Genomic DNA, 17,799 nt, shown 5'->3' on the forward strand with positions numbered 1-17,799 from the left:
ATAGATACAGCTCTCATGCTCCCTGAGTGGTGCAGATTTAGGGTGTTGACTTTTTTTTAACCTCATTTCCCTGTATCATAATTTGATGAGCTTTCATTAAAGATTAGATAAAATCTTACTTTCAAAGAGATTTGATTAAAAAAATCCTCACGCACAAAATGATTTAAAAAATTTTATTTATCCGTCTTTTGACCATTTTTGAAGTCACTGCAAGCAGATATAAAATTGAACCCAAGCTTTAGAGTCACATATATACAACATTATATAGGGTCATCAAACACACAATGAAGCTTTTTTTAGCTGCAGTAACAGTATAGACGCCGCTAGAGGACGATGTTTTGCTACCTCTCCTGTAGCTTCTTTTCCGAGCATGTCCGGCAGGGTCTGCTGGCTGAGTTTTGAGGTCCCCAAAAGGGGCTTTTACCTTGCGCAGGTGTGACATTTGTATACCCTATGTTGCTAAGAACACTCCCCATTGTGGAATGTGGTGTTGTGTCCCAATTTGATATGAAATATATATAGAATTGTTAATACAATTTTATGAAATGGTAAAACGGCATACAAAAAAATTAAAAATGGTTTGTGCGTAACCTTTTTAAATATTTCAATGGAATATACCTCATTTTAGTCATTAATAGGCAAAAGTTCATCCATTTGTGCTACAGGAAATAATTTTTGAGGGGGGAAAATGAAAAAGGCGTCACTAGTGCAGATGCATCTAACAATACATTCAAATGCAACCTTGCGACCTGCATTAATCCCACCCCACCCCCATGCTGGAACTATTTATTCGATCTCTTTGGTGTGCTCCCAGCTCCAGAAACTGTTGCAAGATGCGCCAAAGATAACATAGCTGGGATCAAATCTCCCACTAGAGACAACACCTGTTCCCAGGGAAAGCTTTTCTTTTCTTCCTTGAGACGTTGGATTTCACTCTCCATCTCCCTTGCCTTCCTCTGAAATCCTTCTTTCAGCAGCAACTCATGTTCCTGGAAAGGTATGGAGCACACAGAGACTCGAAGAGTGAGGGCAGAAAATTACAGATGCAGAATAAAATATTATTATTATTATTATTATTATTATTATTATTATTATTATTATTATTAATTTATTGATACCCCACCCATCTGGCTGGGTTTCCCCAGCCACTCTGGGCGGCTTCCAACAGAAAAATAAAATGCAATAATAAGACCAGAACTGGAGCAGAATGTCCACTACACTAGCTGGATATGAAAATGTACATTTTTTCCAGCCTGCTGCCAAATGAGAGGCACCCTTTGAGGCTGTGTACACACTCAGCTGTTAATAGCACAAAAATGTAGTTTTGCTCAATCTAGAATTGTTTGTGCTGATCCTCAACATGCTGCTTTCAATCCAGATTGATTCTAGATCCTACCATGCACAAGGGTCAGTATGGCTAATTGATATGCCCATTCCTCCCTTCACATGCCCCAGCAGAACGAAGGACGAAAGTACTGACTGCGCTCTTGAAACACGCTCACCCACAATGTCATTGGGCAGCTATGGATACACACACAAACATACGCCCCATGGCTGGGACCATTTACGTCTGTTTTTGGGTGGACACACTGTGGGGTAACACATAATCAATCTGCAATGAGCTTTTGTTTTTGGAATTACAGCAGTTTCTCAAGAAGCACTTATCAGGGATAAAAAGGTGCAGATTGTTTGTGGACTATGTAGAAAAAACAAGGACTCATAGAATCATAGAGTTGGAAGAGACCACAAGGGCCATCCAGTCCAACCCCCTGCCAAGCAGGAAACACCATCAAAGCATTCTTGACATATGCCTGTCAAGCCTCTGCTTAAAGACCTCCAAAGAAGGAGACTCCACCACACTCCTTGGTAGCAAATTCCACTGCCGAACAGCTCTTACTGTCTCAGTCTCCATAAATTCTAGAATAAGATGTTGTATGTACACAACCTGAAAATAGACTGTCTCCAAGCTAGAACTGGTTTTCAATAATAATAAGTATAAGTATAAGTATAAGTATATCAGGATTTGTGAAGAAGCACTACATGAGTTGGATCCAAGCTTTACCTAAACAACATGTGGCCTGCACTGAGAGGGTGAGGATATCTTAGCATATATAAATGACTGGTGGGGAGTCATTTAGAAGGGAAGGGGTGACTAGATTTGGCCTTGAGTGGAGGGAAGGGTTCCACTTCCAAGCACCATCTTAATAACATGCCCAAAAGCAGGAACTGGGGAAAAATGACCCTCCAGACCTTGTTGGCACCTGAACACAGGCCATACTGGCTTGTGCTGATGAGAGTTAAATCCAACCACAAGCTCCACCACACCCCACCCCAACCTAAAGATACATACTGCAGTGGGCGAGTGTCTGCAACCAGCTCAGCTCTCTTTACCTTGAGTTTATGCTGTATCATCCTTTCTGTTTCCTCTTCCAACATCTTCTTCTCTTTCTCCATCTTCTCCCTCAACAGCTGGAGCTGTTCATCGTGGCTTCGCTTCTCATCCTCCATCATTTGCTTCAACTGCGCCTGCTTTTGCTCCAACAGGTTCTGCTGCAGCTGGACTGCTTCGGCCTGAGCACGCTGGGCTGGGAGCCAGCGAAGAAAGAGAGACAACCTGAACTGCTGGCAGACAGGAAAGCATTGAAAGAGCAAAATCTGTAGGACCACCCCCTGCTACCCTATGAACTTGGCTGGTTTTACAGTCTTCACTCTTTGAGTATCTCCAACTTCCAAGCTGAGGTGGGGGCAGGGCCTGCTTTGTGGTGGCATCCGGACTTTAGAAGACATTCCCTGGTCATATTCATCAGGCTGCCTCCATTGTTATATTTTAGGCATCTCTTATGTACCCAAGATTTTACATGTCTTATATTTAATACTCTTTGAGGGCAATCTGGATAAAGAATCTCCATTTCCTTTACAGTGGTACCTTGGTTCTCAAACGCCTTGGCTCTCAAATGCTTTGGTTCCCAAACGCCAAAAACCCGGAAGTAAGTTTTCGAATGTTTTTCAGAAGCCGAATGTCGGATGCAGTTGTCGGTTATTGTTTCTGGGGCGCTTGTGCCAATCAGAAGCCACGCCAAGTGGTTTTTGAACATTTTGGAAGTCAAATGGACTTCCAGAACAGATTAAGTTCAAGAAGCAAGGTACCTTGGCGCTTTTGCTATTTATTTTGCATTTTTGTTTTTGAGGCTTTTTCTGTTAATTTGTTTTGTGGCTGTTTGGAACCCAGTTCAGCTACAGATAGATAGATAGATAGATAGATAGATAGATAGATAGATAGATAGATAGATAGATAGATAGATAGTGTGACTGTGGAAATGGATAAAAGCCCCCCATCCAAACAATGACTATAATCAGTGCACGTAAGAAGTTTTTTTAAAAAAATCATCTACAATACTGTCTTATTTATTTTATGGTACAGTACATTGATTATTGCTTTCATTTTATGGATCAATGGTCTTGTTAAATAGTAAAATTCATGTTAAAATGCTGTTTTAGGGGTTGTTTTTAAAAGTCTGGAATGGATTAATCCATTTTGCATTACTTTCTATAGGAAAGTGCACCTTGGTTTTGGAACAAGTTTTGGAACGGACTTCCAGAACGGATTAAGTATGATAACCAAGGTACCACTGTATCAGGTCCTTCCAGACTAAAATATACGCCTTTCCCAGAGACACTTCAGAATTAAAATACTCTCTCTCGGGGCATCCCTTGATCACTCCTCCTTACCCCAAGCTATGGCTACACAACAAAACAAGGGACCTGTAAGATCAAATACATCTCCCTTTCACCCAGTGCTTTTGGGGTTTTATCCTGCTCAATGTGACACCACCATACCGATTACAATATCATAAAGCTAAGAGGTACCACAACTATAACCTGCTTTGCTAGGAGCTCAGAGCCCCACCAGGGCAGGCCAGAACAATGACATATAATTTATGATGTGTAAAGTCCCCTCCTCCAGATCTCCACCTTCAAGTTCCTTCTCTTGGGCAGTCAAGGCACAGTCCATTTGAAGGAGAGATTTTGCCACGGTCTCCTTGGATTTCTGGAATTCTTCAAGAGCACAGTCTGCCTGATAATGGATCGGAAACAAAGGTTATTAATTGAATGCAAATATGGGAGGAAAGTCAAAGCAGATTACATGCAGGGATTAAAGACAAAAAAACCTTGGTGTATTAATGTAGCAAATAACTGAATAATAGTACCGTAGTTGGGGTGAGATGCTGAGAAATGGATGTTAGTGATCTGTAATCCCTATCACATACTGTAGCTTGCAAAGAAGGAATGCCTCTTAAACTGATTTAACAGTCCAATCCTAGGCATATTTACTTGGAATCAAATCGTAATTAATTCAGTGGGGCTTGCTCCCAAGTAAATGTGCATTGAATTGCAGTTTACATCTACAGTAAGGGCGACAATCCTTTTTTTTCCTCCAGACCGATACCCGCCTTCCCTACGGGGAAACTTCTGGGAGGTGCTTGCTAGTGGCAGGTGGAGCCACAGGTAAAAGTGTAATATGCTAGTTTGTGCAATATGCTAGTTTTACACACAAACACATACACCCTTCTGCCCTCCATCCAGGCAAACAAGACACATTATGGAAGTTCAGGGGCACATTCCAGCAAGGCAGAAACCCTCAAGTAAGGCTAGTGAGGGCTGTGACCTGAGCATAGGGGGTATGGCTAAGGAGCTGTAGCATGGGGAGAGTACAGAGGACCAGAGGGAGAAGCCTGGATGGTCACAGTTGGCCCCCTTGGCCTCTGGTCTACAGTCTGGTTCTACTCTCCATCAGCATCAGAATGCTGAATCTTTGGATGCTGAGGAAATGTTGGCTCAGGTACTTCTGAGTAGTGAACCTACCTGAATTCCTTTCCGGGGTACCGAACGGTATTCCTCCACCATTTCGTTCCAGTTCTCCAGATAACGCTGGTAGCCACCGGGAGCAGAATAAATTCCCATGTGGACTCCAGCTTCCAGCTTCCGGTAAAGCTCCACCAGCACATTGTTGCAGCGGTCAAAGGACACCTGTTCGTTTCTCTGGCATAATTCTTCCTTTTTCTGCTTCAGCTGAAGCTGCCAGAGCAAAGCGAAAACAAAACCAGCGGAAAGATGGTGTGTTAACAACGAGGGGGAAACTTGCCCCGTTCTGTACCCTGTTGCAATAGGAAAGGCATACTAAGGCCGCATACAATCAACAGCACAGATTTCAGTCGAAATGGAACTGCTTGTTGTGGACGTCAGTTTTATTATTTGTCCACATCTTTTCTCGAGTTCAGAGCCAGGCTCCTTGCCATTTTCAGCCATCTGTTTATTGGGAGATGCACATATATTCGATTTCACTTGGAAATGTGCCGATTGCTGCTAGCTCAATGTGGCATTCTCTAGGCTACGTAAGTAAAGGAGTTGAGGTCAACTTGGCCTGCATTTCTATGTCTGTCGCTGCCTGGGAACAACATGCAACGGTCTCCATTTTGGACAAAGAGACTCTGAGAAAACCATGTAAGTTTCAGGCAGAAGTGAAGGAGCCCAGGCCTGGAAGTGCACATTCCATCAGCTCCCAGTTGGCATGAGAGGACTCTTGTCAGTCGTCTTTTAATATAATGTGGGTGGGGCTGTGGTCTAAACCACTGAGCCTCTTGGGCTTGCTGGTCAGAAGGTCGGCGGTTCGAATCCCTGCGACAGGGTGAGCTCCTGTTGCTCGGTCCCATTGATCTTGCCTAGGGTGCAAAAAATCCTAGCACCGGCCCTGGGTCCACCAGGCCTCAGACCATGTGGGGGAGGTGGAGTATATTTTGGGAAAAAATAATGCGATCCCTACAGAGGCTTAGGATGGAAGCTGCACCCCGCCAACTATATGGCTGGTGGACGTGCAGCTTCCTTCCCAAGCCCCCGAGGGAGGAGAGCGATCCCCGCAGAGGCTTGGGGAAAGGTCAAGAACTAGGGAGGGGGCACCGGAGGGATCTTTGCACCACGGCGCCGGGTATGCTTAAGACAGCCCTGGTAGATAAATAGGTACCGCTCCGGCAGGAAGGTAAACGGCGCTTCCATGCGCTGCTCTGGTTTCGGTGTTTCGTTGCGCCAGAAGTGGCTTAGTCCTGCTGGCCACATGACCTGGAAAAACTGTCCTGGGACAAACGCCGGCTCCCTCAGCCTGTAAAGGAGATGAGCACCGCAACCCGAGAGTTGTCTGCAACTGAACCTAACTGTCAGGGGTCCTTTACCTTTACCTTTTTTATTTGCTTTGGTGTTTTAAACCACCTTGGAAGAAAAGGCGGCATATAAACCCAATAAATAAGTAAGCTATGGAAGGCCCTCCTAGCCATGACATCTATAGCTATGCAACAGGATTTTCTCTAAATAAGCTTTACTAAGTGTGATCTTTTTTCATATCACAAATGCCTGGAGACGCAGGGGAATGCACCTGGGACCTTCTGCATGCAAAGCGGGGCTGTATTCTGGTGCTCCAGCCCTTCTCCAAGGTTCAGTTTTTAATTGCATTCTCTGCCTTGTGGGTTTCCTCTCTGACCACCGAGAAAGTTTCTGGTTCCATGACCCCATCTGCACTGCACATTTAAAGTGCTATAGGACTCCCATGAATTTGGGGAGCTGCAGTTGGCTTGGAAGAATTGTTAGGAGAGTGCCAGCCAGCCAGCCTGTGAGGCAAGGTGAGACCACCTCAGATGGCAAAATCCACAGGAGCTGCAGAGTGTGATGTAGATCTTTATTCTCCCCACCCCCCACCCTTGTTCCTGATGTAGATCTTCAGGAGGTGGGGGCGCCATTTTGTGGTTTGCCTCAAGTGCCAAAATGTCTCTGCCAGCCCTGGTTAGGAGATCCCTATTCCCCATCAGAGAGCTACAGTTTCCAGAGTGGTTGAAAAAACTACAGCGCCCAGAATTCTTAGGGGGAAGCCATGACTGTTTAAAATGATATGAAACTGCTTCAAATGTATGATGCAGATGGGGTGCGTCTGGGGGGGCAGAGGACCTACATTTGTCTACATTTCAGCATTCTTGAGGCCTTTTTTTCGGGCCTGCGAAACAGTCTGAGGAGCAGGAAGGAACTTTTAAAAAATGACCCTAAGTTCTGTTTCCAGCCACACTGGTAGAGACAGTTGACGAGGCACAAATGAAAGCACATATACCTCAAGATCCTCCTGGAATTTTTTAACGTGCATGATGCCAAAGGCACGGGCCATGAAGACAGCATTGGCTGCCTTCTCGCACTCGGCATGCACAGCCAGCAGCTCATCTACAGTGTCTGTGGGCAACGCCAACTGCTTCCCCACCAGCTCTTCGTAACAGGAAACGGCCTCGTGCACAGCAGCTGCGTTCTCAATCTCAGACAGGGCCAGCACTGCGTTCTCCAAGCACGGCACATCCCCACTGTTGATAGCATCGACGTAGATCTTCAATAACTTCTCAAGCACTGAAGAGGGAAGGAACAGTGAAGCCACAGAACTAACCTCCTTGCACTGAAAGAGTAATTGCAGGCCCCAAACACCCTTGAGTTGTTTGTCTGCATCAAGTATCAAGTCTGCATCAAGTAGCTGCAGATTCACCAGGCGAGAGCAGAATACAGTTACCGTATCTTACATGTAATAATAATAATAAAGGGCATAGTAGCCACCCGTTTTCTATTTACAAAAGCAAGATTCTGTCCCTCGTGGCTGCAGGAAATAACTTGAATACATATTGGCTGAAAAAGCAGGGAGGAATCTTGATAGAAATCCAACACATACCTCCTCCTAGTTACTCTTGTTACTCTTCCTCCCTTGCTCTCTCCCACAACTCAGCAACTTACATGCAACTGAGGGATTGGCCACACCGGAGCAAAATGTGGATTTGTACTTACCGGTCTCCCCCATTAATGTAGGGGCACTTGTTGTCCTGGACATTTCCCCTTTTACATGCAGGGCACAGCTGATCCTTGGAAATTATGAAATGGCCAGGTTAAAAAAATGTACTTTAAAGAAGGGAAAAGGAGAGACAAGGGGAACACTGAGACAAGAGAATATGTCATGTGAACACTCCTAGATTAATGGGGAGACAGCATGTGCAAATCCATATTTTGCTCTGCATTGGGCAAGTCCTTAGTCTGCACCTGCTCCAACTGAGGAGTCAGGCCTGAACCAACCATTTTCTACAGCCAAGTGGGACCCTATTGGTTTCTGATGTCACCTGATCCCTAATGGGCTGGTTTGAGTAACACCCTTCGCCCTAAGCCATCTAGAATGGTGGCGCTGCTATGCAGCAGACATCGCAACATCCACAAGCTGCTCTGCTGACAGAGGAAAAAGGCTCCACCTATGAAATTCCCAGTTTGAGACTTGTTATTACAGTCATACCTTGGTTCTCAAACGGAATCCATTCCGGAAGTCCATTTGACTTCTGAAAATGTTCAAAAACCAAGGTGCAGCTTCCAATTGGCTCCAGGAGCTTCCTGCACTCAATCGGAAGCCGTGGAAGCCACGTCGGATGTTCAGCTTGCAAAAAAAAGTTCGCAAACCTCCCACCAGAGGTCAAAGAGAATAACAACTACCAGACCTTTAGAAGGCATCTTAAGGCAGCCCTGTTTAGGGAAGCTTTTAATGTTTGATGGATTTCTGTATTTTAATATTTTGTTGGAAGCCGCCCAGAGTGGCTGGGGGAACCCGGCCAGATGGGCGGGGTATAAATAATAAATTATTATTATTATTATTATTATTATTATTATTATTATTAACACTCCTTTCTGGGTTTGCGGTGTTCAGGAGCCAAAACTTTCGAGTCACAAGGCGTTCGAAAACCAAGGTACGACTGTAGTATCATCAGAACTACACCAGGCAAAAGTATCGAAATCTCAAGTCCAAAGTGCAACAGAGGTCACTGATCAGCACTAAGGTGTGTTAGGTGTACTTTCAACACCTGAGGTCTGAAGCTCTGAGGTGTTCTGTACAATGGCCAATTATTGGTTTTTATTGGTTGGCATCCACCTGTCTTGAGAGACAGTGGAAGAGTGTGAAATGGCTCCTATTGAAATGGTTTCTAACTGCCACCTGTCCCAACCTACAAACTTGCAAAAGCGTTCCTTACTTCTCCCTGTCACAACTTGGCCTCCCGGGACTGTCTTGGGTCGAGATGTCTCCCAGATGTGTTGGCAGAAACGACCCACCGGTTCCAAGAAATCCTCCTCCAAATCATCTTCTTCCAGATGCTCTAGCTGATGCAAATTCTTCTTGTTAGCTGGGCGGTCAAACGTGAAACATTTCCGTGATGGAAAGAATTTGCGGATACATGACTTGGGCACATTGAACTTCTGGATTTGCTCAGTGTCACCTAAGGAAGAAGTGTGAACACACAAGACGATTTGTTAATATTGACAAATTAAACAGAAAACGTACCATTCATCTCCCCAGTGTGGGAAAACTTATTTTGTACACATTCAAGTTTCCATGCTGACTCAACATCTGAGGACCCAGGAGTTACTGTACGCTGAGTTAGGATAGTGCTCTCTGTCTCAGCACTGCAAATGTGATGGTATAAAATAATGACGCTTTTGAGCATGTACATACAGCTCACACAAGTATATGTGAGATTATTGGGCAAGGCGTCAGAGGGGTTTCAGGAGGCCCAGTCCAAATGCACAAGCAACATGGTACACTTGGTAGTATGCAGTTTTGATGTATTGTCGTGATGTACCTATATGTGTGCTCCATCAGGCAAGTAGCATGGGGATGCTTGTTAAACCCATTTGGCCCTCAACGGGTACATGACTGGTCATAGAATCATAGAATCATAGAGTTGGAAGAGACCACAAGGGTCATCCAGTCCAACCCCCTGCCAAGCAGGAAACACCATCAAAGCATTCTTGACATATGGCTGTCAAGCCTCTGCTTAAAGACCTCCAAAGAAGGAGACTCCACACACTCCTTGGTAGCAAATTCCACTGTCGAACAGCTCTTACTGTCAGGAAGTTCTTCCTAATGTTTAGGTGGAATCTTCTTTCTTGAAGTTTGAATCCATTGATCCGTGTCCGCTTCTCTGGAGCAGCAGAAAAGTCATATGCACTCACTTGAATTCTAGGCCCTTATTCTTTACATCAGCTGTATGCCTCCAAATTAACAGTGTCCTCTAGGCTGTTAACAAGCCCCAGCTTTCCCTCCCCACCTCAGACGCTTCCTTATCTTTTTGCAGTTATTGTACCTTTCCGCAATCTCAAGGCATTCTCCAGGTACCCGTCCTCAGTGATGGGCTGTCCATCTATCTCCAGCTGTAGTGTGAAATCCCGCACTGCCCAGATGAAGTCTGGGAAGAAGCGGACAAATTCAGCAGAGTTCTCCTCCTCTGTATCTTCCCCGGAGGAAGCTTTTGCTTTAATCTTTTTTGTCAGCTCAGTGACATAGCTGGGGAGTGCTAAGGAAAACAATTCCAGGGCTGGGCTGGGGCTTTGCAATATGAACTTCAGCCAAATCATGCACTGGCTGGACCTGTCTGCAGGTGCAGTAGTGGCTGGAGAATGAGATTACCTCCGAGCAGGTGCAGTGAGATTTTCTATGCTACAGACTGACCACCTCTTGCAGTTGTGATTTGGGGAGAGCTTTGTGGCAAGGGACTTGTTTTAACATTGTGACCTTATGCCCTTATTATACACCTTCAGGTCAATTCCTGAACCCACCCCTTCAAGGATTCCTAGCTCCCCTACTCCTTCCACTAGTTACAGGTAGGTAGCCGTGTTGGTCTGACGTAGTCGAAACAAAAAATAAATAAAATTCCTTCCAGTAGCAACTTAGAGACCAACTAAGTTTGTCATTGGTATGAGCTTTCGTGTTCATCTGAAGAAGTCTGCATGCACACGAAAGCTCATACCAATGACAAACTTAGTTGGTCTCTAAGGTGCTACTGGAAGGGTGTTTTTTTTGTGTGTGTTTTTTCCGACTACTCCTTCCACCTATCTCAGCATCATGCAAACCAGTCTTAGCATCATAGTTCCTCAGCATCATGCAAACCAGTCTTAGCATCATGGAGTCTCAGACCAGGAGGGTTCATTCCACCTGCTTCTGCATCAAGAGATCTGTCTCCCATGGAGTGAAACCCCTAGGGGGACAACCTACACCTGCCTCCTCCTAGATCCTCCAGGCCAAGCGTGCAAGCCCAGCTGGGATTTCTGATGCCCCCAAAGGATACTGCAGGTTCTCCAGGGCATTTTGGTCAATGGTGCCCATGCTGTTGTACACCAGGGTGCTGCTGAGCAGAATGGCCAGGGCAAAGATCCACGAGTCGTTCTGTGTGTTTCCCTGAAACAGAAACAGGCCTTTCTAGGATATCCCAAGACTCCATCACCCCAGATCCCATTGCCCCATTGCCAGCTGCAGCTCTTTCCTCAGGGAGCTACATATGCAAAGATAGCTGCTTCGAGGTTTGTGTTGTTGCTTTTCCGCTGCTCCTTGGAAATGAATGCAGATCATAACTTGCTTGCAGCATCTTAGACTGCACTTGGAAGCCTTGCAGAGGCATATTGCCTAACTGTTGGCAACTACCCCAAAAGCACAAAACAGATGTGTTTATTGTACAGGTGAAACTTGGAAAATTAGAATATCGTTGAAAAGTGCATTTATTTCAGTAATGCAACTTAAAAGGTGAAACCAATATATGAGATAGATGCATGGCATGCAAAGCAAGATATGTCAAGCCTTTATTTGTTGTAATTGTAATTATTTGTCGTTAGGTGGGTCAATTATAAATGAAATGTAATTAATGAAATGTAATAGCAATGTTTATTTTTGTATTATTGTAACTATTTGTTTTATTACTGTGGAATTTCCCAAAGAAAGCATTTGTAAAAATTAAAAGAAAAAGAAAAAATAGTAAGTTGCATTACTGAAATAAATGCACTTTTTGACGATATTCTAATTTTCCAAGTTTCACCTGTATGTTTAGGTTTTTTCCATCTATGACACTCAACCTGTCACACAGCCTCCGAAGTGGCTTGTACCAGAATTTGGTGATGGGTACAGGAACTCAATATCCTGAGAATTTAAACTTTCAATTAAAATAAAGAGTAAATTCTAGCACACAAGGTAAAGGGACTCCTGACCATTAGGTCCAGTCGTGACCAACTCTGGGGTTGCAGCACTCATCTCGCGTTATTGGCCAAGGGAGGCGGTGCACAGCTTCCAGGTCATGTGGCCAGCATGACAAAGCCGCTTCTGGCGAAGCAGAGCAGTGCACGGAAACACCATTTACCTTCTCACTGGAGCGGTAACTATTTATCTACTTGCACTGCATGCTATCGAACAGCTAGGTTGGCAGGAGCTGGGACTGAACAACGGGAGCTCACCCCGTCGTGGGGATTTGAACCGCCAACCTTCTGATCGGCAAGCCCTAGGCTCTGAGCGCCACCCGCGTCCCTTAGCACACAAGGTAAAAGTGGTTAAATCTGCTGAACCACAGGGAAAGCTAGCCAGGATGCATGCAACCAATGTTGGGCAGAGCCAGAAATAATGATCGGTAGAATTTCCAGCACTGCACCACTCTTGTTCTTCTTAGCTCTCAATCACTCACACACCATGGAAGAAGTACGGTAGCATTTGCCATTTAGGTGGTACAGAGAACAAAAAACCTGTGTGCTGCTTGCAAAATGAGCAAATAAATGCAAGACTGCTTACCATAAAGGCCATGAATTTCAGGGGGAAATTTTTTATCATTTCAAGACGAAGCAAACACAGCCCACACAGTTGACTGCAGAATCACTGTTTGTGTTTGTGATGACTAATTATCTTGTGTAGCACAAATCTGGCAAGTGGAACTGCCCTGGCACACCCAGAGCAATTATTGCTGGAAACAAGCCTGAAACTGAAACCTTTGTTGATACAATACATTAAATGTTACAATTTCATTTTTGCTGTCTAATGTGTCCCAGGAAAACTATAAAGCACCTATAGGGTATTATTAAACATGACCCTATTGGCATATTAAAATATCATGCCTTCACCGAGAACTCTCATTCTTCAGTGAAGCATTATAGTTCATTGTAAACTTCCTTGAGTGGCAGCATTTTCTGCGTACTTGAAATGTTTTTCAGAGCTGCGCCTTGTGTCAATGAATTGTCACTCGGGTGTCAGGAGTATGGGCAGGAGTCAGGCTCTGGGGCCTGTAGTGCTTTGCAGGACTGGGGCCTGCCTCAGCTTGTGCTGGAGAAGCAAGGAGTGGCCACTCAGGTGAGGCCTCAGCTTGTGCTGGAGAGGCAGGGAGTGACCACTCAGGTGAGACCACGATATCTCACTGCACCTGGTGGCAGGAGCTGGGAGGGATAAAAGCTCAGCATTTCCCTTCAGCTCTTTGCCACAGCAACGCTATCCCTGCCTGGTTGCCTCTGGCCTTTTGCTCCTTGGACCTTTGCCTTTGCCGACGCCTTGATCCTCGACCCTTGGACCTTTGCCTTGCTGACGCCTTGCTCCTTGACTCCCAGACCTTCGCCTCTGCCTTGCTCCTTGACCCTGTGACTGCCTGCTGCTGGACCCTCAACCCTGCACCTGTTCCTGCTTCTACACCACCATCTTGCCCTGGTCCTGACGTCCTCAGCCAGGGCTTCAACCGCCCGCTGACCGGACCGCGAAATCGGGTAAACATGATAGATGCCCCATTTGCAAACCACAAATACCTGCACCAAGAAATTTAGTTTCATAATAAATGTTGGCCCCTCCAGCAGAAGAGGCTAACTTTCTTCACTTTCCCCCAAGGGCCGCCACATTAGCATATGGCTAACCTTCTGGAAGTCACATGTCAAAGTAGATGTGGCCAAATTATAAAAGTGGGTGCGGCCTTCTTTTAAAATGGCATGTTTGGGGTAGGGACAACTTGGGGGGCCAGAAACAGCCAGCTATACCCACCCTTGCTTTTATCCTGCTAACAAATTCTGGGTTACAGGAACATTCCAAAATGTGTAACACAGTGATATAACTGGCATAAGTATCGGTCATCCCTATGAATATTTGGCCAGCGGATTTTGTCACAGGGCTTTTTTGAATGCGTTGGGCTTCTGCAGCCCCCACCTGAGTTGCCATCTCCCCCAGCTCACCTTCTGCACATCACCCAACCCTTCTGTATCCAGTAACACCAGTGAGAGGTCTGACCTGTAGGGATGTGGGAGACACCACATCCAGATGCCCTTGGTGAGCGCCTGCACTGTGGTACCCAGACAGAAACCTGTGGGAGGAGGAGCAGATGATGATGATTATGATATTATTATTATTATTATTATTATTATTATTATTATTATTATTATTATTATTATTATGCCGCCCATCTGACTGGGTTGCCCCAACCATTCTAGAAAACAAGCAGTGCTGAGGTTGAAGGCTTTGATCCTGCACACAGTTTCTAAACTCTGTGGAACTTACTTCTGAGTAAAGATACCTAGGATCAGATGGCAAACTCTCTTTGGCTCAAGGTCCAGCTGCCACAGGGTTCCAGACATCCTCAGAGGACAAAGAAGCCACCTCACAGGACTTTGAGGAGTAACCAGGACCGATATGAGTCCATTGCTCACATTGATTCACCTTCTTATTGAACTGTACTCTCTTGTTGAAATATATATTGCAATATACAAGGGGTGGCCAACTCCCAAGAGGCTGTCATCTACTTTCAGAATGAACATCTGGCAATGATCTACCCCTGGTTTTTTTTAGAGGTTCAGCTCAAACTTGTTGAGCTTTTTTGGGGAGGAAGAAAGCCCGTTTTTAGGGGTTCAGCTCAAAGTTCTTCAGCTTTTTGGGAGATGAGGGAAGCACCGTTGGGGGGGGTTAAGGTGCAGGCTTTTTGGGGGAGGAGAGTTCCATTTGAGGGGGAAGGCAAGGGAAGTAGGGGTTAAGTCACTCACAAAAACATCGCTATGAATGAAAACAGCCACACAGAGGGAGCCCCATCTTCCCTTCCTGAGTTCAAACAACAATGGAGGGCGGGATGAGGGGGCAGGGCAGGAGTCAGATTTACAGACGTAGAGGAAAGGGAGCCAGAGATCAACCACGATCTACCAAAACATTGAGGGGATCTACCAGTAGATTGCGATCAACCTGTTGGACATCCCTGCAATATACTCACAGGCCTATCATTTTGGTGCCATGTAGTCTGCAAAGTGCCACTTGTGCTGATGTTCCTTCAGTGGGGCAGTTAGGTAATAGTCCTAGGATACCCCATAAGATGGCAACGTGTGTTACCTGCCATATTAAGGTAGCTTCCTGCTCAGTGGGGACCTCTGCCCCAAAGTCCTTCCCATCCGCTCTGGTTCTGTATAAATATTAATGTACTCTTCTTCCTCCATGCTTCTCCCCAGGCTAGGAGGAAATCCAGTAGCTCTGATACCCTGTTCCAGAAACACCAGTAGCTTCCTCATGCGAAGCTACTAGACTCCAGCCCTTCCCTTGAGTAACAAGGAATATTCATGAAGCCAGTCACCTTTTCTCTTGCCCGCAAGCCTGTTCATGAGGTAGGACTTGCCCGTGCGGTACAACCCCGCAATGGCCACCACCACCACCGGCTGGCGGATCCCGGCAAGCACCTCTGCAGCCTCCTGGTTCACCACAAGCTTCCCGTCTGGATTGTTCTCAATTAGGCAAATAGGAGCCGCCATGTGGACCTGCCCTGGGGCCATCATGCAAGAGAAGATCATAGCTGCCAAGTTATCCCTTTTTTAAAGGGATTTTTCCTTATGCTGAATAGGCTTCCCCGCGAGAAAGGGGAAAACTTGGCAGCTATGGAAGATGAGTCTGCAAAAGGAAAACAGAGGAGCTCATTATGCCAGAGTTTGCTGTCGCCACCACTGACCCTAGGTTGGCACAGCATCATCCCTGACCACTGGTCCTGTTAGCTAGGGATCATGGGAGTTGTAGGCCAAAACACCTGGAGGGCGGCAGTTTCGGGATGCCTGGCTTATAACTACTTTCTACTGAATGAAACGTGAAACATAAACTCAATTAAAAGTTTATTCAGAGCTCGGAAAGTGAACCCCATACACTTACCTGAAGGTAAGCACCGCAGGACACGTAGGAGTTACTGCCGAGGAGACGTGGGGCGGTGGCGTTGCAAGACATACGTGGAAGCATTAGTAATACAGTACAGTACAGTATTAGCAAAAGGGAGCAAAGTCGCTGCAGGCGCCGCGCGCGCATTCAACCCCCTCCCGCAGGCTCCATGTTTAACCCTTCCCTTGCCAACCACTTCCCCGCTGGGGTTCCCAGCCTTACCAGCTTTGGCTACCGCCCACATGCCAGCGCCGCGCTTACCTCGCAAAAAGAGAGGAGCGACAAGGAATCCGAAGCTACGATGTTTCGCTCCCCCCCCCCCCAGCTCAAAGTTCTCCCGGGTGGTTTGCAAAGCGCTTCCCGCTTGCCTTGGATGTTCAGATAGGGAGCGATCCCCCAAGCCCACCTCTTGTCTTTTCTCGGTTGCGGCGCAGAAAAACTGCTCAAAAATTGCACCCACCAGATCGCCCTTCTCCGAAAAACTGGCGTCTGGCCGGCTGGGGGCGGGGGGGGGGAATCGGCTTCCACGTGACTTGCCTGCAGGTGGAAATATAGGGGGGGTGAAAGCGAAAGCGAAAGCTCGCGGGCTGCCTTTTTGTCGGAAAAGCAAGCGATTCCGGGAATTCAGCTTTTCCGCAGTTGAATGCTTGGGATCACATAATTGCAGAGGTGGAAGGGATCCCGCGGGTCATTCTAGCCCAACCTCCTGCAATGCCGCAGTCTCAACTAAAGCAGCCCTGACAGGGGACAGGGGGGCATCCAACCTCTTAAGTGGCAGAGATGGTGCGTTTAGGAGGTTGCTGCCTTGTACCAAGTCAGAGCGATCTAGTGCCGTATTGCCTTCACTGGCTGGGATTTCGGGGTGGGGTCTTCTCTCAGCTAGACCTTACCTCGCCCTATTTGCATTATAGAATCATAGAATTGTAGAGTTGGAAGAGACCACAAGGGCCATCCAGTCCAACCCCCTGCCGAGCAGGAAACACCATCAAAGCATTCTTGACATATGCCTGTCAAGCCTCTGCTTAAAGACCTCCAAAGGAGACTCCACCACACTCCTTGGTGGTGCGTACAGTCTGTGTACACACAATGCCTACGATGCACTTTCAAAGCAGGTCTTTCTCCCAAAGGAATCCTGGGAACTGTAGTTTCTTCAACGTGCTGGGGATTGTAGCTACAGCCCCCAGGATTCTTTGGAGGGGGAGAAATGTGCTTTTTGAAGGGTCCACACCACACTGAAAAAACAGTACCGTTGAGAGTGGGGAAAATAACTTCCGACACAGGGGAAAGCAAAAGAAAGATAGTGTCCACACCCTTCTGGGGCACTAATTTTCACATTAGCACTTAAAACTCCAGACTGAGGTACAAATGGTGGTTCAAAAGCTGTAAAAATCTGCCTTTTGACTATTCACAGACAGCATCGTCTTTATGATTTATTGTCAGCTGGTTTGGGGGTGTCACAAAGCTCCCCCCCCCAAAAAAATGCTTGGAACTGTAGTTTGTTAAAGGTGTTGGAAATTGCAGCTCTGTGGGGGTATATCACAGTTCCCAATATTCTTTGGGGTGCTTTTGAGGAGCTCACACCACATTGAGGAAATAGTACAGTTGAGAGAGGGAAAGTACTGTAACTTTTGACACAGGATAAAGCAAAATGGAAGGCAAGAAGTCTAATGAACCAGCTGCTCCCAGGGCTGGCCATTTTGCAGCCTGAGGCACAGTCCCTGCACAGTCTACGTACAGTAGCTGACTGGACTGGCAGCTGACTTATTTCAACGCTGTTAACAGGGCAGCATCCTCTA

At 46.2% G+C, this 17,799-nt stretch overlaps 1 protein-coding gene across 4 annotated transcripts; it reads right to left on the minus strand.

Moving 5' to 3' along the window:
• Positions 1-159: 159 nt before the first annotated feature.
• On the minus strand, positions 160-16,464 carry LOC118086351 (guanylate-binding protein 2-like). Of its 4 annotated transcripts, none has more exons than XM_035117859.3 (11): positions 16,265-16,464; positions 15,438-15,748; positions 14,062-14,189; positions 11,169-11,278; positions 10,188-10,387; positions 9,078-9,320; positions 7,148-7,431; positions 4,864-5,076; positions 3,973-4,075; positions 2,392-2,585; positions 160-989 (listed from the first exon to the last, which is right to left on the minus strand). In XM_035117859.3, the coding sequence occupies exons 2-11, from the start codon at positions 15,649-15,651 to the stop codon at positions 783-785; spliced, it is 1,896 nt and encodes a 631-aa protein (XP_034973750.1). In that variant the 5' UTR covers positions 15,652-15,748; positions 16,265-16,464; the 3' UTR covers positions 160-782. The 4 variants fall into 4 exon arrangements, with proteins under 4 accessions (XP_034973750.1, XP_034973749.1, XP_034973751.1 ...); XM_035117858.3 differs by lacking the exon at positions 16,265-16,464 and adding an exon at positions 16,001-16,111; XM_035117860.3 differs by lacking the exons at positions 15,438-15,748; positions 16,265-16,464 and adding an exon at positions 16,001-16,111.
• Between the last annotated feature and the right edge of the window lie 1,335 nt (positions 16,465-17,799).

Source organism: Zootoca vivipara, chromosome 6 (assembly GCF_965207765.1).
Source record: "Zootoca vivipara chromosome 6, rZooViv2.hap1.1, whole genome shotgun sequence".
In the NCBI taxonomy this organism is placed as follows: Eukaryota; Metazoa; Chordata; class Lepidosauria; order Squamata; family Lacertidae; genus Zootoca; species Zootoca vivipara.